The sequence below is a fragment of the Harmonia axyridis genome, chromosome 1 (assembly GCF_914767665.1).
Source record: "Harmonia axyridis chromosome 1, icHarAxyr1.1, whole genome shotgun sequence".
In the NCBI taxonomy this organism is placed as follows: domain Eukaryota; kingdom Metazoa; phylum Arthropoda; class Insecta; order Coleoptera; family Coccinellidae; genus Harmonia; species Harmonia axyridis.
Window position 1 is genome coordinate 3,172,355 of NC_059501.1, and position 26,854 is coordinate 3,199,208.

General features: G+C 37.6%; 1 protein-coding gene across 2 annotated transcripts in view; it reads right to left on the reverse strand.

Annotated features, from left to right (window-relative positions):
- LOC123674819 (C3 and PZP-like alpha-2-macroglobulin domain-containing protein 8) overlaps nt 1–26,854 on the reverse strand; it is a 223,738-nt gene that overhangs the window by 51,371 nt on the left and 145,513 nt on the right. For both annotated transcript variants that reach the window (XM_045609922.1, XM_045609912.1), the window contains exons 8-10: nt 25,656–25,784; nt 14,269–14,441; nt 1,931–2,048 (exon numbers count right to left, since the gene is read on the reverse strand). In XM_045609922.1, the coding sequence (XP_045465878.1) occupies nt 1,931–2,048; nt 14,269–14,441; nt 25,656–25,784 (420 nt within the window). The remainder of the gene's footprint in view (nt 1–1,930; nt 2,049–14,268; nt 14,442–25,655; nt 25,785–26,854) is intronic.

Here is a 26,854-nt window from a genome sequence, read left to right on the forward strand (position 1 = left end):
AAGGATTTGAAAAGATGGTTAAGATGTACTTTCATCGACATTTTCAGAGCAACGACTTCTGGAAATATGTTTGCCAGATGGATCGCAAACCTTCGTTAGGAGACGGCGTATTCAGAAGAAGATGCACTTCGCCAGTCGACCAGTCGAACTCCTCATTGACATCAAAGGAAGAAGGACCAGAAATATTGGACATGTAAAAAGTATTGAATATATGAGCTGCTGAGGGTGATAATTAGTAGTAAGATACAGAGCAGAAGATAGGTTAGTAGACAAAATTCTTGGCTGAAGGATCCGAAAAGATGGTACAGCTGAGTTCTTCCACCGACATATACGAGTAGAGCAGCAACCTTTAGAATTTTGATTACCTGACGGATCGCCAACCCTTGTTAAGAGATAAAAAAAGAAAGAAAAGCAGAAATAAGAGTGGTGGATACAGCCCAAATAAGCATTCCACGGTTCTCCGACAATTACGTATCAAGTAGTGATTATTCCCCTCCTGTTTCAAAATTCAATTTTTTTCCACCTATTCCTACGACAAAAATAAAAGAGTTTGCGATATCTGAGCTGCTCAGGTAAGATACAGAACAGAAGATAGTTGGTAGTAGACGAAATTCTTACTTGAAGGATTTGATAAGATGGCTTAACTGTACTTCCACCGAGATTTTCGCTGCAGTGACATCTAGAATCATGACTGCCAGATAGATCGCCAACCTCAATTCTTTAGGAGCGTAAAGGGAAGAATGAGGAACGGAGGTGGATACAGCCTACATAATCATTCCATAGTCCTTCAACAATTACGTGCCAAGTAGTGATAATTCACCTCCTCTTCCAAAATTCAATCTTTCCTTCCACCGATTCCAACGACAAGACCAGAAGTAAAAAAAAATTTTCGCAGCTCGCATCACACACAGACTTTTCGATTCTCGCCACCGCCACCAAAACATTATTCAGATTCTAGCCCGGGGTCTCTCGTTTCCATTTCGAATTTCGCATGAATAATTTATGGCCCATCTTCTCTCCGTATCGGGTGTTAAACGCAAAATCGACGCCGTGTAACACATGCTGCTCTGGCCGGGATGAAATAATACGGCGAGGCATTTTGGCAGCAATCCCGTGGATCCGGGCAACTCGTTAGCCAAGTGAGTTATCTATCCATCATCTCTCGAACTTCTCCTTCGAATAGCAGTTCGACTCGGTTTGCATTTAAGGAGCGGTCTGCGCGCCCGGCAGACGCTGGATTAGATGGGGAATTGATGCTGCTACTTGTTGGTCAAGTGTTACGGTTCGGATTGTCGATCGCTCACTTCCGGTTTATCCGCTGGGTGGTGACCTGGATTTATGATTATTACGTTCGATAGTTGAAGATGAAATTCCTTTAAAAAAGTGAATTGCATTGTAAGCACCCTCGTCTCTCACACTCGTCAAATGCACACTACTGATATATCGAAATGAGAAGAATTTTCATCGATTAGTTTTTATTTAAAACTTCATTCAATTATACCCTGGGCTTATCAACAAAAACTCATTTTTCCATACGAAATCTGAATTTATTGGTCAACATAGCCACCTTCAAGAATGATACATGTACCCCAACGATCCATTCATATTTTTAATAGTTTTTGTCTAAAAAGATTCGTCTTTGTCGAAATAGGCTTCAACCTCGGCAATCACTTCTTCATTTCAGTCATATTTCTTTCCTGGAGCATTCTTTAAAGGTCTGCAAAATACCAGTAATCACTTAGGGCCTGAACTGGAGAAAAAAAAGCTTGGTGGCCACTGAGTTGATTTCAATGGATTTGTGACAAGGAGTAGGGAATCCCAAAATTGAATAGAAAGTAATTGGTCAAATTATCATCCAGAGTTTTATTATTAGAGTACATATCATCATCTGAAAGGAAAAGCTTTCATTGAAAATTTTTGATTCAATTACCTGCTTGTGGAGTAGTTTCACGTCGAAGCTGATTACATCGCTGACAGGCTCTCCTTGAGGTGTTACGTAATAGACGAGCAGTTGACTGACTGGAGCCATTACTGATCGAACGTTGAAACTGGAAGAGGAAAACTCAGAGTAATAACAGAAAATCTACTGAAGTTATTGAATATATTGGGAATCATCCTAGTTATTTCAAAAACTCTTCAAATAACGGGTGTTTTTTTTCGAGGTATATAACTTTGAGTTGGCATTACTGTTCAAGATGGCGACCGATTCAACAGCTGTCAAGTGATTTATTCTCAGTTTGGTTTGGCAATTCGTCATGAATAGACTCACGCCTAAACAACGCTCGAAAATAGTGCAATTTTATTTCGAAAATAATGGTTCTGTGCGGAATACATTACGCGCACTACTTCCATTTTATTTTGTTTAGCGATGAAGCGCACTTCTGGTTGACTGGCTACGCCAACAAACAACACTGCCGCATTTGGAGTGAAGATAATCCTCAATTGTATGTCGAAACACCGTTACTTCCAGAAAAACTGACTGTTTGGTGCGCTTTATGGACTGGTGGAATCATTGGTCCGTACTTCTTCAAAAACGATGATGGTCAGAACGTTACAGTCAATGGTGATCGGTATAGAGCTATGATTACGAACTTTTTCATTCCTGAATTGAACAACCATGATGTCCAGGAGCTGTGGTTCCAACAAGACGGCGCAACATGTCACACAGCTCGTGCCACAATCGATTTATTGAAAGACACGTTTGGTGACCGCCTAATTTCACGTTTTGGACCTGTGAATTGCCTCCAAGATCATGTGATTTAACACCGCTAGACTACTTTCTGTGGGGCTGTGTGGAGTCATTGGTCTATGCGGATAAGCCACAAATCCTTGACCATTTGGAAGACACCATTCGCCGTGTTATTGCCGATATACGGCCACAAATGTTGGAAAAAGTCATCGAAAATTGGACGTCCAGATTGGACTACATCCGAGCCAGCCGTGGCGGTCATATGCCAAAAATCATATTTAAAATGTAATGCCACAATATTATCTTTCGGATAAATAAAATTAATCGTTGTTTTATTGCAATTTAAAGTTCTATAGCTCCTTTGATATCATTCAAACTTGAATATCTTCAAAATAGTGCTCTACATTAGAATAAAGGAAAACATGGGGAAAGCATTGACGAATTGAAGTCCAGAGCTTTTGATCGTTCATTCATTTATGTTCCTTGAATATTTCGGAATTCATTGTTATGTTTGAAGAATATACTCTGAATTTGCAAGGTATTTTCATTTGATCTCGTGAAATAGCCTCATAGGAAACTATTCTAGAGGAAATTGTATGATGGTCCCACACAAGTTCGTTGCACGATTCCTCTCATGACGTTTTTCAACAGATGTCAATTGCGAAATTGCCAAACCAACAAACTTCCATATTATATTGAACTTTCAGCTCGTATAATTCTATCTATCTCAGTCTCTCAACATCAGAAACGTCTACTGAAGCTCAGGGAAGCCCTAAAAGCTTCTAACAAGCTCGCCCCCACTTGGACACCGAACCCAACACATTAGATCCAATATCTAAGGTCACGGTTCGATCCAGACGCTCTCCCGTGTCATCTAATGACTTCCCCACAATCCCACCATTACCCCAATAAACCTCCCTCTGCCTCTAATGAAGACCCCGCCGTCTCAAGTGACCCTTGAAATCGACTTCCTACGACCGCTCAACGGGGGTTCCATCCTAGGACTTGCTGAGCCAGACGCTATCCAGGCCAACTACTGCGAGTAGAGTTTTAAGGTTCCGTCGGGATGCTTGTGGACCTCCATCGCTCTGGATATATCGCTTATCCTGCAGGATATCGGCGTCCCGGCGTCTCTTCCGTTTTCGTATTGTTGGGGTAATCGTTGTTTACGAGATTCGGAATACACTTAGGATCTGATTGGATTCTGAAGAGGATCGTGTTTTGTGTTTGGGTATGGCGGTTGGGTAGGATATTGCAGCGGGGTACTGGGGGTGAAGATCGAGTTTTATGCCTTGCAGGCAGGACAGGGAGTGTTCTCTACATGACTGAGAAATCATTTCGCGGTTGCAACAACGTACTGTTTACTGTTCTGTCTAAGTCCCCATGAACATTTGAAAGGTCACCACATGAAGCTACCTAGAGAGCATTTCGAAACCCGGTGCCAGCAGCAGTTTTTGTTGAACAGTTTTTGCAGAATAGAATGGTCTCCCCATGACGGTTATTTGTTCGACGAATATAAATAGTTTCCAAAATAATCTGTACAATTTTAAATCAAGTTAGTTTGTATATCTGTTGTTATTTTGTATGATGATTGTGAGAGTTTCATAGGTTTCCTCAACCGTTTTATTTATTTCAACAATAACAATAGTACAGAGTGAAATGAGAATGAACACTGCCATAACAGAACTGTACCACGTCACTCGACATGAATTGGACAAGTATTCACCAAGTGGTCAATGGTTCCTTCTTCACCACACTCCCATAGTGGACTTTCATTAGAATGCCATTTAAAGAGCATACTATTGCAACACCATGATCGGTACTAAGTCAATTTGAAATACACCAAATATTTCTAGGAAGAAACATAAAAGTTTCTGTGAGGGATCAACGATTAGACATTTGTTGAAGACATTACAAGAACTCCATTCCTAACGCCATATTCCCTTGTTACTTTCATTAGATTGAAGGAAAGTATTAATCCAAAAAGATTTGCGTGACTTTAATCTGGCAATTCTAGTATCTGGGAGGTTAGATACAATTGGAAATAAGTGCGGGTGGAAATGAAATTTTTCCCAAGATTTCTTTACTGCGACCTGTCTACGAATAAGAGTCGGAAGTATATGTGAGAGCACTGGTAACCAATATAAAAGTGTAGACCTAATAGTGCCACTGATAATTCTCATAGAAACGTTAAGCTGTGCATCAATATTAGAAGCATGAGCACTATTGAACCAAACAGAACAACAGTATTCAGGAGCAGAAAAACCCAAGGCTAAAGCTGCCGTACAAAGAGTGCTGCCATTTACGCCTCATGAAGAATCAGATCATTTTTCGATATTATGCTCAGACTTCAATTTCATACGTAAATTTTTCAAGTGTACCTTGAAATTCAAAGAACAATCAAATTTAACTCCGAGATATTTCGAAGTAAAGTTATGATTAAAGACGGAATTATTGAAAGTTACTTTCAATTTTCTATTCACGAGGCGTGTATTTAAAGTAAGGTCTTCAAGGCCATTGTATCGCCGCAAGTAGCGCTAGATTAAATCCGGCAACACTGTTGTATACGTTAGGCATCCCTCCACCAATGGACACCTGGTGGAGCTCATTACTACGCTCAGTCTTGACGTAGCAGCCATTTGCAATGGAAGTGCCGGTTGCCGCTTCCGCCAGGTGCGAGTTACGTTCAGTCATTAAGTTGGCCGAAAAACTCCAAGATGTGTGCAGTAGAGACTCTATTCATTCAATTTTGATGAATAACCTGCAATACCGAAAATTGTCAGCCAGGTGGGTCCCAAAAATGCTTACCCCGGAGCATAAAGTCAAACGTGTCCAATGTGCCCAAGACTTTCTCGCCAGTTTTGAAGAGGAAGGGAAAGAATTTCTTGATTCAATCGTCACAGGAGATGAAACATGGGCTCATTATTACACACCGGAAATTTGCGAACGATGAAGAAATTCATGAAGCGGTCGTTTCGTTCTTGCGCGAGGCGGCGGGATCGTGGTTCGAGGAGGGGATACAAAAGTTTGTCATACGAATGAGGAAGCTCATCGAAGTGAGTGACGATTATGTAGAAAAATAGCTTAGATTTCAAGCTTTACAGCAATGTACGAAACTTAGTAAATAAATGATATTTAAAGTGAAAAAAATGAATGGAGACCTTACTTTAAATACACGCCTCGTATTTGTTGATAATTCATATGAAAACAGAAAAGTCCTGTGTTATTTGGATTAGGGCATAAGCGCCACTCAAGATTACTTAGAGAATACTTCATTTAAAGTATTCTCAATAATTCCGAAATAAGTACGACGAAACATAAGATCAATATCATCAGCATAGATGGTAACATCGGCATAAGGTAACAGGGATGTCACAGTATAAATTGAAGAATTATGGAGGAAAAAACCGATCCCTGCGGAACTCCAAGAAGAAGAAAAAGCTTTTTTCAAATATTCCCAACATGAATACGCCACACCAAGAACATTCCGCCGTATCCACCAGAACATCAATTCACCCCTACCCCACCTCATTCAACCAACTCCAAAAATCTACCCCATCCGCTCTCACCTAAGGAATTATCGACGAAGGTTGCAGTTTCTCCGTACGAGGGCGCTGAAATGCATTTACACGTCGAAACCACTGTCTGCTCACACGTCGATCTCGCCTAACTGCCGGATTTCGGGTAGCCAGATATAATTTACGTCGGTTTCCTGCCTGATTGTGAGGCCGACAGCGTTTGTTGCCGACAAACAGGCGTTCGACGGTTTCGAGAATGGACCGTTGAATAAACAAGAGCGCTGCTGCGGCAGTTCGTGGAGTTTTTCTGAATTATTCAGCGTGGACAACGCTAAGGGGGTGGTTTTGGTAGGAGAAAGGACCCGGGGTCTGTTCGGCTGAAGTTTTGGGGGGATGCGGGACTTTAAGGAGGGTGAGATTGAGGAAATTTTTTCGGAGAGGGTGACTGACTTGGTGAATTTATGAATATTATTATTGAGTGTACTTAAAGAGTGAGGGTGATATTTGCATAAAAATGAAAGAACGTTCAAAGCTTCCCGACTTTTTTCTCCGTTAATCGCTCCAAGACATTTTGTGTATTGAAGTATGGTCAGCACCTTGCCGTGGTGGGGGGGTTTGTAGTAACTGCCTGCTGTAAAGTGGACGGTAAAACTAAGACTGACTAGAAAATGTGGCGTGGCTAATCCCAGCCTGCAACATTTTCCATGTTCATCCAAACACCTCATTCCTGCCAGTACCTCGCCCACTTTTGAAAACATTCTCAAATCTCTACACCTCCAAGTGACAGATTCTAGCAGAACCAGCAATTCGAAAAGAGAAGCAGAGTAGCCAGCTCGCCGGCTGTCTACTTCCACCAAGGTGGAAGCTCAGAACCAACCAGACAGAGGTCATGAAGGTAAATGGAGATCATTGACAGGTCTAACAGAACGAGACACAAGAGGCCGAGTAGGAAGAAAGAAGATGTCAACGTTTTGGCTGTGAGTACGTGGTAGAATAGGGGCTACTTATGTTTCTGCGGGTGCCAGTTTAGGACCTAGAGTGTCATTCTCGGTATACTATTCGAGGATTAACTATGACTTTTATGCCCTCAAATCTTAGGAACCGAGGTTGACAAAAAGTATTTTATTAGTCTGCTCAACACCACTGCTCACTGTCAAAATCACTGAAAACCCCTTTGAAAAACTCATCTCTTATAACTTTCCAGTACGAATCCTATGCTGTGAGGACATAGGATTTATGTTAGACGTGCTAATTCGCAAAGATTGCAAGACTCTTGGGTCGAGACCAGGGTCCAGAGGCGTCTCCTCGTGATGATAAGTCCTTAGGGAGAAGATTTAACGATCCGGTCCTCGCAGGGAACTACCTCAGGCTTAAGTTTCGTAATCAGTGCTATGAGGGAGCTTGTAGGTAGGTGGATGTCTCACGCTTTTGATAGATATGATTGATGATTGAAATAAGGAAGTAATCTCCTTGTACCTGTCCTAGATACTGGAGTTCATTCGACGTCTGGAACTAGAGGCCAAGCTGGAGATGACGACTAATGAAGAGACAGCTCTGATGGAGGGCACAATAGACCATAAGATCGCGGTGCAATGAAACCCCGTGCGAATCTACAATCAGAGAACTGTGTGGTGGTGAATTCAAGTAACATTACATTTGTTTAGTTCATGGGTTGTATGTACAGGGTGGGCAAATAAGCGAGGTAAGCGCCTATATCTCAGGATCCACTCATCGTAGAGACTTGCGGTAAAAAATTTTACCACTAAAGTGAAGAAGAGAACACTTTGGAAATTGTTTTGAAGTTCATACCTCTACCGCTAGGGGGCGTAATAGCGACCGTCGAGTAGAAAAATGAATTTTACTCGAAAATGTTTCATATGAAGTTGAAGAAAAAATATCATCACAGTAATCCTTGGAAAATTTTCTATCTTTTTAAATTGTCACTTTCGATTTTACGACATCAAATAAGGGTAGGTGAAAGGGAGAAATCTGTCTGATTGAAACACCTGCAACTTCAGTTTGGCTCAACAATTTTGAGCAAATTAGATCTCGTCTGAAAGATAATATCTTGTTGATTGAGGACAAAATATACTCATGATGAATTTGTTTTTGCTGCTTTCGATAGGGGGTGCTAAGTCAGAAGTTCATTGTTTTATTCATTTTACTCTGAAATTTCAAATGTAATGATAGGATTTTCTTAACAGAAACAGAAATTCCATCAAATTGGCATGAAAAAACCTGAAGGTGGCAAAGCTATAGTTTCAGGCGTTCTAGAGTTATGGCCGATAGAATATATTGTTCAACTGATGCACTGCGAAAAACCAAATTGTGTCTTTAGGTTCTGACAGAAACAGAAATCCCATCAAATTTATATGAAAAAACCAAAAGGTCGCGAAGCGATAGCTTCAGGCGTTCTGGAGTTATGGCCGAAAGAAGACACAATTTAGTTTTTCAGTACATCAGATGAAGAATATCTTTTTTCGGCCATAAATCCAGAACGCCTGAAGCTATCACTTTTCGACCTTTTGGTTTTTTCATACAAATTTGATGGGATTTCTGTTTCTGTCAGAACCTAAAGACACAATTTGGTTTTTCGCAGTGCATCAGTTGAAGAATATCTTCTTTCGGCCATAACTTCAGAACGCCTCAAATTATCGCTTTGCCACCTTCAGGTTTTTTCATGCCAATTTGATGGAATTTCTGTTTGTGTTAAGAAAATCCTATCATTACATTTGAAATTTCGGAGTAAAATGAACAGAACAATGAACTTCTGACTTAGCGCCCCCTATCGAAAGCAGCAAAAACAAATTTATCATGAGTATATGCTGTCCTCAATCAACAAGATATTATCTTTCAGACGAGATCTAATTTGCTCAAAAATGTTGAGCCAAACTGAAGTTACAGGTGTTTCAATCAGTCAGATTTCTCCCTTTCACCTACCCTTATTTGATGTCGTAAAATCGAAAGTGACAATTCAAAAAGATAGAGAATTTTCCAAGGATTACTGTGATGATATTTTTTCTTCAACTTCATATGAAACATTTTCGAGTAAAATTCATTTTTCTACTCGACGGTCGCTATTACGCCCCCTAGCGGTAGATGTATGAACTTCAAAACAATTTCCAGTGTGTTCTCTTGTTCACTTTAGTGTTAAAATTTTTTACCGCAAGTCTCTACGATGAGTGGATCCTGAGATATAGCCGCTTACCTCGCTTATTTGCCCACCCTGTACATATGCGAAAACTTGTCTTTCCTGCATAAAAACAACCATAATTTTATGGACCGTTCCAATGTAAATAAAAATAGAAGAAAACACCTATTTATTTTAAGGGTTGATTGTATATGTAAGAGCTTAGTTTATACGTGCATAAAACTATTTCACAGCTAGCATTCAGAGGCTCTGGAAAATACAGCCTACCTAGACTCATTCTACGTAAACCATGCTTAACACTTTTCCTAATCTTCATGATTTCCACATATCAATCAACCATTTTCCCCGAAACCACCATCCCTGAAATCTTCACCCTAGCATAAATCCCGGATCTCCCTCCCCCCTCCAATAGGAGAGAAACCCCCGGTCTCGATCGAGGGCCATTAGAGAGCGGTCATAAAAAAAGGTGAAATCGTCCAGAATTATGTGAAACGATCATTGGAGTCTGAGATGAGTAATGCGAGATCGGGGGGGAATGAAACGTATCAGTTTTTTTTTTCGGGGGTAAAAAATTACGAGGACGTTGTGGAAATTATTGGTAATTCCGGGAACGGAATCCGGGACGTAGGTCGAATTGATTTAGTTCTATGAAAGGACGATAGATATTCTGGATTGATTATTATTGCCGTTTCGATGTACAGGGATAGGGGCATTCCTTGCTGGAAAAACTGGGAGGTTTTTCGAGGATTTCCGGATGTTTATTGCTTATAACGTTCGTTGGGAAGGCTGGGAATTTCTTATGAATTATTATTGGTGTATCATCGGAGCACCAATGAGAGGAAAGTGTTCTAGAGAATTGAAGTTTGAAGTAGAATCTTTCGTCGTAGAGGCTGCCTCGATCCAAAACAATTTAACTCATCTACAGTTGTTTCAATCGACTATTGAATTCATAATTGAAAAAAAAATAGTAGACTGAAGATCTCTTTGTAGGAGAAAAGCTCAAAAATCTTTGAAAATGCATCAATATCACTTCATCTGAATCATTTAAATCCGCAGCTTCCAGAATCAAGATAGCAATATTAGCCAATCTCCACTATGCATGGAGACGGTGCATGAATGATGAGATTGAATCATTCTTTCACTAATCAATATCAGTGATATTAATGGAAAGATGACAAGGAAAATTCGAAAAGGGCGCTGACAAAAGTCAGTGAAGTCATCTGAGCTTCTGTTCATTTTAGTAGATGGCATGATTAGTGTAACACCCAGATTCAAGAAAATTTTGGATATTTTGTGGATATGGGTCAAAAGGGATACGATGCGATTTGTAGATAAATTTGATATTTTGTTTGGCGAACCCTGTAATTGAAAAATTTCTTGAATATCCGGCTGGCTCGGATGTAGTCCAATCTGGACGTCCAATTTTCGATGACTTTTTCCAACATTTGTGGACGTATATCGGCAATAACACGGCTAATGTTGTCTTCCAAATGGTCAAGGGTTTGGGGCTTAGCCGCATAGACCAATGACTTCACATAGCCGCACAGAAAGTAGTCTAGCGGTGTTAAATCACAACATCTTGGAGGCCAATTCACAGGTCCAAAACGTGAAATTAGGCGGTCACCAAATGTGTCTTTCAATGAATCGATTGTGGCACGAGCTGTGTGACATGTTGCGCCGTCCTGTTGGAACCACAGCTCCTGGACATCATGGTTGTTCAATTCAGGAATGAAAAAGTTAGTAATCATGGCTCTATACCGTTCACCATTGACTGTACCGTTCTGGCCATCATCGTTTTTGAAGAAGTACGGACCAATGATTCCACCAGCCCATAAAGCGCACCAAACATTCAGTTTTTCTGGATATAACGGTGTTTCGACATACACTTGAGGATTAGCTTCACTCCAAATGCGGCAGTTTTATTTGTTGACGTAGCCATTCAACCAGAAGTGCGCTTCATCGCTAAACAAAATAAAATGGACGTAGTGCGCGATACGTATTCCGCACAGAACCATTATTTTCGAAATAAAATTGAAGTATTTGCAAGCGTTGTTTAGGCGTGAGTCTATTCATGATAAATTGCCAAACCAAACTGAGAAAAAATCACTTGACAGCTGTTAAATCGGTCGCCATCTTGAACAGAAATGCCAACTTAAAGTTATATATCTCGAAAAAAAAACACCCGTTACATGTCAAAATGAAAGATGTTAGGGCAAGTATTTTCTCCACTACGATAACTGTCAGTTCTCAACATTGTATTAAGTGTTCTCAAAGTTCTTTTGTTTGAGAAGAACCTTCTCTATAGCAGAACTCTGAGTGAGTTCCCGAAATTTAAAAATTAAAAACATTTTCACACAACCACCCGGTACATTTCCCGAATTTTCCTCCGAAAAAACCCTCTATCCCGACCCCCTCACTACGCCCCCTAATTCATACCGATGCGGGCCGTTTCCGGGTCCCGAAAATCTCCGGAAATCGTTTCCGGGTCACCGGAGGAAAACATCGGGCCGCTCAAAGGAACGTCGGCCCGTCGGAAAACCCGCTTTTCTCTCCTCCTAACGAATCGGTCCGCCCGCTCTCTCCAGGAAAAACGGGAGGATAAGGAGGTGGAGGGGGGGTGAGGGGTGACCTTGTCGTTTCGGGAATATTTATAATGGCCGATCCTGGTAAATTATCTGTAACTTTATTAGGGGGCCTTTTGAGGGAGCGAAGGGGGGTTGGAGGGATTTAGTTTCCCGGAATTTTCCACGGCGGAGTGATGGGCGTTCCGGGAACGGGGCCTTTCGGAGCGGAAAAGCGGGTTTTTCCTTCTTGGAAAATCTATCGACTATCTTCGGAGAATTCGATTTGGTCGTTACGATGAGGAATTGAGGCGTTTGCTTGTAGGTTTTGGTGTTTTGGAAGACGAGTTTTACCTTTACAAGTTTAACATCAACATTGAATGAGTCCAGCTCTTGTAATGGGTGTTTTCTTCGAGGTATATAACTTTAAGTTGGCATTACTGTTCAAGATGGGTACCGATTCAATAGCTGTCAATGATTCATTCTCAGTTTGGTTTGGCAATTCATCAAGAATAGACTCACGCCTGAACAACGCTTGAAAATAGTGCAATTTCATTTCGAAAATAATGGTTCTGTGCAGAATACGTATCGCGCACTACGTCCATTTTATTTTGTATAGCGATGAAGCGCACTTCTGGTTGAATGGCTACGTCAACAAACAAAACTGCCGCATTTGGAGTGGAGCTAATCTTCAAGTGTATGTCACAACACCGTTACATCCAGAAAAACTGACTGTTTGGTGCGCTTTATGGGCTGGTGGAATCATTGGTCCGTACTTATTCAAAAACGATGATGGCCAGAACGTTACGGTCAATGGTGATCGCTATAGAGCCATGATTACTGACTTTTTTATTCCTGAATTGAACAACCATGATGTCCAGGAGCTTTGGTTCCAAGAAGACGGCGCAACATGTCACACAGCTCGTGCCACAATCGATTAATTGAAAGACACGTTTGGTGACCGCTCAATTTCACGTTTTGGACCTGTGAATTGACTTCCAAGATCTTGTGATTTAACACCTCTAAACTACTTTCTGTGGGGCTATGTAAAGTTATCGGTCTATGCGGATAAGCCACAAACCCTTGACCATTTGGACATTCGTCGTGTTATTGCCGATATACGGCCACAAATGTTAGAAAAAGTCATCGAAAATTGGACGTCCAGATTGGACTACATCCGAGCCAGCCGTGGCGGTCATATGCCAGAAATCATATTTAAAATGTAATGCCACAAGATTATCTTGCGGATAAATAAAATTCATGTCATTCGAATAACGAATCGTTGTTTTATTGAAATTTGAAGTTCTCTAGCTTTAAAAAAAAAACACCCTTTAGATCTATCCTCCCCACTACTCTCAAGCTCTAATGAAACACCTAGGTGGATCATACCATAAATGTTTTCAACCTAAAAAAAGGGTTATAAACTTTTTCATCAAATTCAGCGTCAATGTTTAATAACTAATGTACCTACGGCGAAAACAAGGTAAAGAGAGTTATTTATGTATCAAAGGTGTGAATGAGACTTTTACGACTTGACTTGAAACATAAAGGCGCGTTCGTCCGAAATACATGCAATATTTTATGCAAGACCTGTATATTTAATATTTCATTGTAACTGCCTTCCGTCCTGTCCTATTCGAACATTACGGTTGCAGAGGTGTTATTTATTCAGATAAGACTGAGAACACAATAAATTCAAGTCAGGGCATCAACTTGTACTGTGTCAACTTTTTTGTTGTGGATGTAATGCTTTCAAGAAGAAATATGGCTTACTTCGAACATCGCTACTGCCTGAATAAATGATTAAACTGGAGAATGAAACTCAGTTTCAACTACTGAAAATGAGAGAACCTTCTTTTCGAATAGATATATGAATTGATAGATTTATTAGGACTTTATCGTACACAATTATCAAGAAGTGTTGAAAATATTGAATCAGATCATTCTATGATGGATTCTCTTATAGGAATTTTTTAATTTTTTTCTGGCACTCCACCTTCAGCTCTCTTCATGTTAGGGGCAGTCTGTTGTAGAATCTTGTAATTCGGGAGGGACGGATATATTTTCTATGTATCTGACTATGTTTGATTTGCTGAATATCTAGTATGGTATCTTTACCTTTTGCAGATATGTTTGAGTTAAATATGTATGCGGCTTAATTCAACTTCATATTTTATTTTTCAAAGTGCCCTCATCCCTATTTCAGTATACATATACTTCCCTAATATCTAAAATTTTGTTAAGGAGAAATGACATTAATATAAAACATAAAAATATGACACGAAAATATTGAAGAATTCTCCTGAAAATGTCGACATATTTTATGCAAATATCTCGGTAAATACTGACCTGAAATTCAGCTTGCAAACTGCTCCTGAGGGAGGAGAAGCTGAAGGAGGGACAGGATCTTCGTATCTCCTTTGGGCCCAGTCTGTAACTTGTCCATCTGTTGTTATCACATAGTGAAGATCACGTTCACAAGGACAGGTTGAGAGAATAGCAACGTGTGCCTCTTCCTCGGGCTGAAAAAAAATTAATTAATTACTAACCAAATACAGCATGGAAAAAAATTCACAAAACGACTATTGATTGTTTTTAAAATATGAAAAATCAATGAAGAATAGCCTTTTCAGATGCAAAGTAGTGAAAAACTATTCAAATATGTTCCCTGGTTAAAAAGTTGAGGTTATAAGAATGTTGTTTATTTCCACTTGTCAAAGAAAAATTCCCTGAAAACCATGTTTCCTTTTCAAATTTGTGTTGAAACTCTTGAGACATACATTAACTTGTATTAACTACCAATCTAATCTGTTGATATAGTTCTTCCAATCTTACTTGAACAACTCAACAAAAATGTTTGTCATGAGATTTCTACCATCTCATCATTAATGTAACTAACCTATTCTACTGTGTTATAACTTGATTATTCTTTATTCTCGACCTGTAATACACTAGCAAGAAACATTATCAAGTATGATGACATGATCGCTGCATGAAATTTTGAGTGCTCAAAAGTGTAATAAGATGAACTTGAGCCAAACTAGTAAGAATTTTGATGAAATTGATGAGCAAATCTAATGGAAGTGACCTCAACTGTGCTCTTTAGTGGTCCTGAAGATGCGAAATCTTTATCTTTAGAACGTTTAGAAGTATTTTTACCGACTTTGAAAGTACCTAAAGAAATAGATTTGATCCCAAAATATTTTTCTTCAGTTTTTCCACATGTCACAGAATTTTGCCAAACATCATCGTCGAAATCGTTAAAAAAATTTTTCTTGATGACTTTATAACACTTCGTCGGTGTTCGATTGAATTCTCTTCAACAGCTTTTAATTATTCTCAAACCACTTCTATTGATGATATATAGAAGATCAGCACACTTCCCACCAATAAGAACGAAAGAATTATCACGTAACAGCATGTGTAGTATTTTTGCCAATGAAAGTGACCAAATCGACACATACTCTCTCGTTAGACATTCAACTAGAATCTTTGGATTTAAATGAAAGGACTGGAATAACAATGCATTCTCTGGTCCCTTATGAATTTCTGGGAACCTGGAAAATATTTGTAAGGAATTTCCTCGATCTGATTGAATTACGCGAGTAGTCAGGTCAATGAATCAGATTGCTTAATACCAACACGGAACGTTGTTAAATTCGCAAACGTATCATCAGTATGATCGATGAATTCATTCCGAATACAGTGAGTTGCAATATTGTGAAATTTATCTAACGACAAATTAGTGAATAAGAACATTGAATGTTGTTTCTTTGTTATTTACAGGTAGGATTAATATTCTAGATCATGTATGTAAGTGTAAATAGTGTATATAATAATAAAAGCTTTGTTATTTACAGAGAAACACATCTGTTTTTATTACAACCAGAAAGATACTTAATAACATTATAAAACAACATTCTGGTTTTAAATCACTATGGAAAAGTTGAAGTTCACATTCAAAATGCTGGCTGCTTCAGATGGAAAGTCAAATGTGCTTTGTGTGACCAGAATAACTACAACGGATGGAAATACATTCAAAATCCCAAATGAGTATTCAAATGCATTATTACATGTAGAATTACTAAAAACTGCGGCATATACAAAAATCAAGAAAACTTGCTCACAAAGAGGCCAAACAAGGAGAGTGTGGGTGAGTTTAACAAAAGAAATGAGAAATACTTATTTCGATGAGGATGGAAATATCCAGTTTGAAAGCGTATACTTAGAGGAAGTGAGTGAAGAAAGCAGTGACACAACTACAAGTACTAGTGCTCCAGAACATTCATTAGAAAAATTATTAGAGAAGATACTGAAGAAAAACCAAGAAAATAGTGGAGAGAGAAATGTGGGTAAATTGGCCACAGAATTTACTATCGGAAAATTTGATGGAAAAAATGCAAATGCAGAGCAATGGTTAAGAAGTTTTGAAAAAGAATGTGAAAGATTCGAAATTGATGAAAATTGTAATAAAATAGAAATTTTGAAATCATTTATGGAAAAAGTTGCTGCAGATTGGTATGATTGTACTCTATTGAAACTCACTATCACAGCAGAATGGAATGATTGGAGAGAAAATTTTTGTAAGACTTTCTCATGTAAAGGTTGGTCTCCAATAAAATATGCAATAGCATTTAGATATCAAGCGGGCTCACTATTAGAATATTCTATGAAGAAGGAAAAATTACTATTACAAGTAAGAAAAACTATGGATAGTGATACGCTTGTTGATCTTATTGCTATGGGTTTACCCAACTTCATATTAGACAAAATTGATAGAGAAAAAATAGTAAAATCTGAAGATCTACATAATGAATTGAATAAATTAGAACATTTAACCATGAAAAAAAATTCAGAAGTCAAAAAGTTTAAGCCTGACTTTAAAGGAAAAACGGAAAAAATACCTTGTAAAATATGCAAAGATAATAACAAAGGAACAAGATTTCATCCCGAAATGGAATGCTGGTTTAGAGACCCAGAAAAGAAAGGTAACAAACTGAGACAAGTAAATAACTTAACTTTAGATGTAGAATTAAGTACCGATGATACAAAAAACTAATCGTACCACCATTAATTGAACTCAAAATTAGGTTGAATGATATTTTGGAAATACCTGCAATTTATGATCCAGGATCAAATGTATCATTGATAAATGCTAAATTGATTAATGTAAAGACAAAAAATGGCTATAAAAAGAAAACTAATTTGAGAACGATTAATGGTGTTCATGAAACAGATGGTATGGTAAAATTAAAAATAAAAATATTAAATATAGAAAAATATGTAAACGTGTTCATAATCAATAATGAAAATTTCAAGTACAATTTCCTTATAGGCCTAGATTGTATTCAAAAATTTAAGTTGATACAAAATGAAAGATTAGAGATAGAACAAAAAGATTCCGAATCTAATATATTAATGAATGAGTATCAAATTAATTTTAATGAACATGTAGAGATAAATACTTTTAATATTTCAATGAATCATTTGAATAATATTGAAAAAAAAGTTATAACAGATTTAGTAAACAAATATAAAAATATTTTTGCTAAAGATAAGTACGATATAGGTACCGTAAAAGACTATGAAGCAAGAATTGATCTCATAGTAGATAAATATTGTAGTAAAAGGCCTTATAGATGTACAATTGATGACAAGAAAGAAATAGAAGTACAAATATCTCAATTACTTGAAAAAAATTTGATAGAAGAATCATATAGCCCTTTTGCTGCCCCGGTAACTTTAGCCTTTAAAAAAGATGAAAATAGAAGATCAAGATTATGCATAGATTTTAGAGATTTAAACAGAATAATAGTCCCTCAATCACAACCGTTCCCATTAATAGAAGACCTAGTAATCAAAACAAGAAACTGCAAATTTTTTTCAAAGCTTGATATTAATTCTGCTTTTTGGTCAATCCCTTTACGAATTGAAGATAGAAGAAAAACGGGATTTGTAACCCAAGAAGGTCACTTCCAATGGACTTGCCTACCATTCGGATTAAAAACATCTCCGGCCATTTTCCAAAGAATTCTTAGTAATATAATAAGAAAACACAAATTATCAGAGTTCACAGTTAACTATATAGACGACATTTTAATATTTTCAAAATCCTTTGAAGAACACATAGATCATTTGACACAGTTATTAGAAGCAATCATGAAAGAAGGATTTCGATTAAAACTCTCGAAATGCACATTCGCACTCGACTCAGTACAATATTTAGGCCACATAATAAAACATAACACGATCTCGCCAATGAAGGATAATTTAATATCGATAAGAAATTTTCCTGTGCCAAAAAATAGAAAAAATGTTCGACAATTTTTGGGTAAAATTAATTTTTACAACGAATACATACCAAAAAATTCAATAACTTTAGACCCACTACATAATTTACTGAGAAAAGGACAGGAATTCATTTGGTCAGAAAAATGTCAAAATGTATTTGATTATATGAAAAATTTTCTTTGCACCCAACCAGTTTTAGCCATTTTCGATCCAGGCTTACCGATTCATATATATACAGATGCAAGCTTGCAAGGCATAGGTGCCGTTTTGAAACAACCACAACTGAACGAAAATAGTAAAACAGAAAAACCAGTAGCATATTTTTCCAAGAAATTGAACGAATCACAGAAAAAGAAAAAAGCAATTTATTTGGAATGTATAGCAATAAAAGAATCCGTAAAGTATTGGCAACATTGGCTTATAGGTAAACACTTCAAAGTATTTTCAGATCACAAACCTCTAGAAAAGATGAATATAAAAGCTAGAACTGACGAAGAACTAGGAGATCTCACTTATTACTTGTCGCAATTTGACTTTGAGATAATTTATCGCCCGGGCAAGGATAACTTAGAAGCAGATTGCTTAAGCAGAAACCCGGTGCTAGACGCTGAAGAAGAAGAAGAAGACAAGATAAAAGTGGTGAACTTAATAAAATTAGAAGATATTTTAGAAGACCAGAAGCAGAATAAAGATATAAAAATCAATAAAAATGGACTGAGAATGGACAGTGAAAATAATTTGTGTTATAAAAAAGCAAGAAATAAAGAGAAAATTTTCCTGTCAGAAGAATTCAGTGAAAAACTAATTAAGGACACACACAATGAATTTGGTCATATTGGAATAAATCAAATGAAAAACAAAATACTCACTCATTATACAGCAGCAAATATATCAGAAAACATAAGAAAAATATGTAGATATTGTGAGGTTTGCATAAAAAATAAAACAAGAGGACAAAACAAAATTGGCTTAATGTCACATCTTGGGCCCGCAAAAAAACCATTCGAAATAGTCTCCATAGACACAATAGGTGGATTTGGTGGCTCAAGATCCACGAAAAAATATTTACACCTCCTAGTAGATCACTTTTCAAGGTATGCTTACATATTAACATCGAAAACACAAAATGCAAATGATTTTGTTAAACTAACAGAAAATGTACTAAAAGATCACGATATTCAAATACTTTTGACAGATCAATATCCAGGTATAAATTCTAAAGATTTCAAAAATTTTTTAGTGAAAAAAGGGATTACAATGATTTTTACAGGAGTTAATGCACCATTTTCGAATGGTTTAAATGAAAGACTCAACCAAACCTTAGTAAATAAGATAAGATGTACAATGAACGAAGGAAAAAATAAGCATGCATGGACAACTGTAGCTCATAACTGCATAGATCAATACAATGAAACTGAGCATACAGTGACGAAATTTAGTCCAAAATATTTATTAGAGGGCGAAGATACATCAATATTACCGAATGAACTGAAAAAAAATAAAAATTATAATCAACTAGAAAACGATAGAATGACTGCATATAGGAATAGTATAAAATATCATGAGTATAATAAGAAATTATATGACAAAAATAGGAAGGAGTTCGACTTTAATGTGGGAGATTTAGTGTACATTGAAAATGGCAATAGAATGAACCGGAAGAAATTAGATGAAGTGAGAATCGGGCCATATAAAATTTTGAAGAAGATATCGAATTCAATATATGAAATTGATATAGGACATAAGAAATCAGAATCAAATATATTTCACATTTCGAAGCTCATTCCAAAACCTTGTTAATGAAAACCTTAGCATATACTTAAATATAAATTTATATAATTTTTGCAATATTGTAATTCACGCAAAATTTTCTTGTACCAAAAAAATTTTTGTCTTAAGGGGGGAGATGTAAGGAATTTCCTCGATCTGATTGAATTACGCGAGTAGTCAGGTCAATGAATCAGATTGCTTAATACCAACACGGAACGTTGTTAAATTCGCAAACGTATCATCAGTATGATCGATGAATTCATTCCGAATACAGTGAGTTGCAATATTGTGAAATTTATCTAACGACAAATTAGTGAATAAGAACATTGAATGTTGTTTCTTTGTTATTTACAGGTAGGATTAATATTCTAGATCATGTATGTAAGTGTAAATAGTGTATATAATAATAAAAGCTTTGTTATTTACAGAGAAACACATCTGTTTTTATTACAACCAGAAAGATACTTAATAACATTATATATTTATATATGTATATTAGAAATATTCTGGCCTACTTTAAGTGACTTCAGATGGTCTAAATAATATAGAGAATATTGGTCCTATAACGAACTAACACCGAGTAAAAATGCTCATTTAATTAATGCTCCTAAGAACCGCGTTGATCAATGTGAATCATAATAAAATATAATAAAGACGTGATGTACGCAGCTCCAGTCATTGATAACTACAAAATCAGCACTCGGTGAAACGTGGAATATTTCAGCCAATTGAAACAACCAAATCGACATATTCTGCTTCCAGAGACGATCCGCTTGATACCGGGGTCCATTTAAAAGTATTGTTAGGCAATAAATACCCTAATTTTACTGAATTTAGGATATACTTCACTTCCGCAAATTGCTAAACTCAACTGAGTTTGGCAAACATCCCTACAAAAACCCAAATCCTCCCGAACAATTATCCGTGCAGGAAGACTCCCGTAAAAACCGTGTCACGTGACGCCGAAAGGGGAGGGTTAACAATGCAGGGGTTATTGAGGATTTTCCACACTGTCATGCCAATATGTCGGGGCAATTATCAGCGGTCCGCGCGTTTAGGGTTCGGTATTTGTCGGAGCCGTCCTAGTTGCGGGGTTATTTATTGTTGTTGGCTTTGCTCGAATCGGGAGGGCGATTTGTCGCCTCCGTACCTTTTTGGGTCGACGCAAAAAAGCGATTAGCGTCGCCAGAAAGAGTCGTAAACGCGACGTGATGAGGATGGAATTTTGAGGCGTTGGTATCATCTCTGTGTTTTTCGGTGTTCGGGGTCAGTAATGATGCCTGGCGCAGCTACATGCTTTTTTGTGAATGAGATTGATGTACACTCACCGGCAGAAATACTCGGCCACTCAAAATTTTGCAGAAGTTTGTTGACCAAGGACATTCGTATTTTTTCATCGATTTCAATTGTTTCTACGCCAAATTGAGGATAAATAAATAAGCAAAATAATGCGAGGAATTGCGTCATATTCAGATTGCAACGCATAACACAACTCGTTAAGTATTTTGGGTAGTGAGGACTACGACGAATGTTTTTTTGAATTTCATCCCAGAGATGTTCACTCGGATTCAGATCCGGGCTACATGCAGGCCATTCTAATCGTTGAATATCAACCTCATCCAAATATTGGTTAACGATATTTGCTACATTCGGTCTTACATTGTTGTGCATTGAAATGAAGTCATCTCCAACAAATGTAGCATAGGGAACTAAAGCTTTCTGAAGATCGTCTTGTATGTAACGTTGAGCATTTAGAGCGTTTATAAAATTCCAGACTTTTCTTCGAATACGTGTATCTTCGAAAGATATCAAGATATCAAGGTGAAATAAAAACTGAAAAATGGCGAAAAGGATGTTCTTTTTAATGAACTGGGCGTAAACTCTACGAATTCCACGAACTGTTTCACAGGGTGTTAAGGAATTGGACTACAACTAAAGGGTGTTCTATTTAGAGCTATAGAACTTTAAATTGCAATAAAACAACGATGGATTATTCGATTGACATGAATTTTATTTATCCGCATGATAATCTTGTGGCATTACATTTTGAATACGATTTCTGGCATATGACCGCTACGGCTGGCTCGCATGTAGTCCAATCTGGACCTCCAATTTTCGATGACTGTTTCCAACATTTGTGGCCGTATATAGGCAATAACACGGCGAATGTTGTCTTCCAAATGGTCAAGGGTTTGTGGCTTATCCGCATAGACCAACGACTTTATATAGCTCCACAGAAAGTAGTGTAGCGGTGTTAAATCACAAGATCTTGGAGGCCAATTCACAGGTCCAAAACGTGAAATTAGGCGGTCACCAAACGTGTCTTTCAATAAATCGATTGTGGTACGAGCTGTGTGAAATGTTGCGCCGTCTTGTTGGAACCACAGCTCCTGGACATCATAGTTGTTCAATTCAGGAATGAAAAAATTAGTAATTATGGCTCTATACCGATCACCATCGACTGTAACGTTCTGGCCATCATCGCTAAACAAAATAAAATGGACGTAGTGCGCGATACGTATTCCGCACAGAACCATTTTTTTCGAAATAAAATTGCACTATTTGCAAGCGTTGTTCAGGCGTAAGACTATTCATGATGAATTGCCAAACCAACAGAGAATAAATCACTCGACAGCTGTTAAATCGGTCGCCATCTTGAACAGTTATGCCAACTTAAAGTTATATACCTCGAAAAAAAACACCCGTTATATGGAAGAATCCACAAATAAAATAAAAGGATTATCCAACAAAATTCTCAGTCTGAATCCTCCATTCTCTTCGAACTGTAATTTAGAACCATTATCCTTTTCCAAGGAGCAGTAGACTTCAACCAACCATCACCTGACTTTAACAAACATGTTGGCTTCTGCGATGAACTTGCATAACACGATCAACGGTTCTATATTATTATTATAATTATAATATATGTTTGTGTTAATTTTCTCTTAGAAATAGCTTATTATTTTGTACTTGTTCCATATATTCTTTGTAATGTTGAAGGGATCAATAAAGAATTTGAATTTGAATTTTATATTCCATATTTCGAATAGTGTCAGTAAACATTTCTCGATGAATAAAGCTCCATCCCTACAAAGCATACCGCTTGAAAATCTCCGCCAAAAACTGATGTTCGTGAAAAAATTGAGATCTCAAACGCAAGCTTCACGTCCCCCACTTCGTTATATTTGCTTATTCGTGCGAACTGTGTACCTACCCCCTCCATTTTTAAATATTTACCAGGGGTTGATTGGATAATATTGATCTCTACCCGCTGCTGGGTTCCGCTGCAGACTCATTATTGTTTAATGGCTTGATCAATGCGAAATGAATTGCAAACATCGGGAAAAAATGGACACGCTCGTGAATACGTGAAATGTACGGTGACACATGTCGGTTATGTCAATTGTATGTATATGGAATTCAATGGAAATATCGTTTTGAATTGGGGTTGGGTCATAAAAAGTGGTTGAATTAAACGGGTGAGGGTTAAATGCTCGTGGAGGCATCAGTTTCGATGAGATTTTGGAAACGTTATCACTTAAAGAGCTACTGGCGTTAGGAGCTTTTAAGCGCTCGTTCGTTGATACGTCAATTGTGCTTTTGGGGGTCTTATGACTATAAACATAACACTTCATTAAGAAAATCCTGGGCCTAACCAGTGACACACATTTCCTCTTGAAAATTCGACTTTATTCATTAACATAACCAATGATACATATATTCCAATACTCCTCTGACTTTCTAATATCTTTTCTATATAATGGGTGTTTTTTTTCGAAGTATATAACTTTAAGTTGGCATTAATGTTCAAGATAATGACCGATTTAACAGCTGTTGCGTGATTTATTCTCAATTTGGTTTGGCAATTCATCATGAATAGACTCACGCCTGAACAACGCTTGCAAATAGTGCAATTTTATTTGGAAAATAATGGTTCTGTGCGGAATACGTATGGCGCACTACGTCCATTTTATTTTGTTTAGCGATGAAGCGCACTCCTGGTTGATTGGCTAACAAAAAAACAACAAAACTGCCACATTTGTAGTGAAGCTTATCCTCAAGTGTATGTCGAAACACCGTTACATCCAGAAAAACTGACTGTTTGGTGCGCTTTATGGGCTGGTGGAATCATTGGTCCGTACTTCTTCAAAAACGATGATGGCCAGAACGTTACAGTCAATGGTGATCGGTATAGAGCCATGATTACTAACTTTTCCATTTCTGAATTGAACAACCATGATGTCCAGGAGCTGTGGGTCCAACAAGACGGCGAAACATGTCACACAGATCGTGCCACAATCGATTTATTTCACGTTTTGGACCTGTGAATTGGCCTCCAAGATCTTGTGATTTAACACCGCTAGACTACTTTCTGTGGGGCTATGTAAAGTCATTGGTCTATGCGGATAAGCCACAAACCCTTGACCATTTGGAAGACAACATTCGCCGTGTTATTGCCGATATACGGCCACCAATATTGGAAAAAGTCATCGAAAATTGGACGTCCAGATTGGACTACATCCGAGCCAGTCGTGGCGGTCATATGCCAGAAATCATATTTAAAATGTATTGCCACAAGATTATCTTGCGGATAAATAAAATTCATGTCAATCGAATAATCCATCGTTGTTTTATTTCAATTTAAAGTTCTATAGCTCTAAAAAAAACACCCTTTATATGCTTTCGAAAAAAGTAAATCTTTCTTCTTTGGAGCAAATTTTTTTTCCTCGAGCCTTCTTTAGAGGTCTGCAAAAATGCCAGTTTTCACTGGGGGCTGGATCTGGAGAATGAACTGGACAAGCTGAGTTGTTCAGTAGTTGGAAGCTTAATCCATTCAATTTGCCTATGATTTCTATCGATTTATGACAAAGAGGCAATCACTTCTTCATTTGAGCAAATTTTTTTCTTACAACATTTTGGTTTTTAAGCCGAAATAGGTGATTAATGCAGCTTCCAGAAAGGTAATGAATTTCATCAAGACACTATTGCCGGACTGGTAAATAATGCAGTGATGAACAACAAATCTTCAGGTCAAGGTGCTTGTGAGGTCGGATGATTTTTCGCCCCTCGCTCAATCCTTTTGCACACTGAGTACATAATGACACATGTTCACGCATTTTGTTCAATGCTTTCTATCCTGACTCTTCTTGGTCTTTGTGCATCTGAGAAGAGTCTTTGAGATATCTCTCAGATGAATAGAGATCGTGTGTGTTAAAAGAACATGCTGTACTTCGTGTAGGTTTTGTAATTATGATTCAACGCTACTTCAGTAACAGTGCTGTTGTTTTATAAACCAACAGCGAATGGTTGGATGGTGCCCCATAACTAGAACATCACTTTCTTCATTCGGGGCTCGAACCCTAGACTTTTGGCTTAGTGATACTGGATCCTAGGTACTGGATCAACCATACATAGTTTGCAAAATCTCTCAGAGAAAATTTGCATTTATATATGAGAATGAAACAAAAAAAAAGTTATTTATAAAATAACTTTTTTTTGGAATAACTAAGGAATTCAACACTTTTAAGCAATATCTTATTCATTTAGTTACAAAGTATTTCGGGCAGTTTACACAACGTGCCAAACGATCCGTTTAGGACACAATCCCATTTCAGACGTACATTCATAAGAAAGTTGAAAAATCTAACCCAAAACAACAAAAGTTTAACACTCACCAGTAAAGTATTCTCAACTCCTTCTATGAGCAGATAACAGTCCGAGGAGGAGTTCCACTTGCGGATGGGCTCTTTGGCCAGCACGTAGTGGCTCTCGATCTCCTTGCTCTCCACAGACACCAACTCTGCCTGCAAATAAGAAGAACGGAGGAGGATCAGTCTAAAGAAGGATAATGCCGATGCAATTAATTTGCAGATCTTGGAGTAACTATCTATCTCGAGGCGGGGGAACGAGGGAGGGGGGAGAAGCGTGACTCTTAGGGGGGAAATCTCCTCGATTAGGGGAATTGCAGGAATACTAATGGGAGGATATTTACATACGGAAATTGGCGGGAGAACGATCGATGGTATCTGCACCCGAGGTGTTTGGGGATTTGTTGGGGGGGGGGGGGTTTGTTTTAAGGGTATTCGTCCAGTGTAATGATGAGATATTTTGGAATTATATTTCATATATTTTCACTGATTTTGTGGAAAATCCATTCACATCTTGTATAATTTATCGTGCAAAAATATCCCAGATTCACATACGAGTAGATTAGTTAATTTTATTTTCATATGTTGGTACACGGATTTATCATTACATCTGTCAAATTTTCGATACAGAAAACTATTCTTCTAACCCACATTTCTCAATGAAAAAATCACCCAACGATATTGAAAGTTTGTGTGGATTGATTGATTCGTCTTCGAAGGACAATGAACGATTGTATGCTTGATATATTTAAATTCGGCTTCGAAGGACCATGTAGTGTTTATGCTTGATTTGGAATTTGGATGAAGGAAAATACCTATGATTTTTACTTGTTTAGTATGTTAACACAAACACTGAATATAACTGTAATGTTATAATAGTAATAACTTGAGAATAACAAGTGAATGAATACTTGTTGAATATGTAATGATGATGAATACTGAGTTAGTGACTGATTGGATATTACTGGGTGAATACTGAATTATTGAAAAGCACTCTCTCGAGGTGGGACCATGTTGGGAGAAAGCATCGAGTAGAATCACAGGAGTTCTTCTTCTTCCTCAGTAAGACTTAACAGATATTCATGGGAATATTTCATAAATTTCTTTAAAAATTCAGTGAATCAAAAGAAAAAATGTATACCTAATACTCGTAAAGAAATCTCATTCGAAAATTCGCCACTTCCTTGATTGAATTTTGAAAAATATGTATGCCTTCTGCATCTATA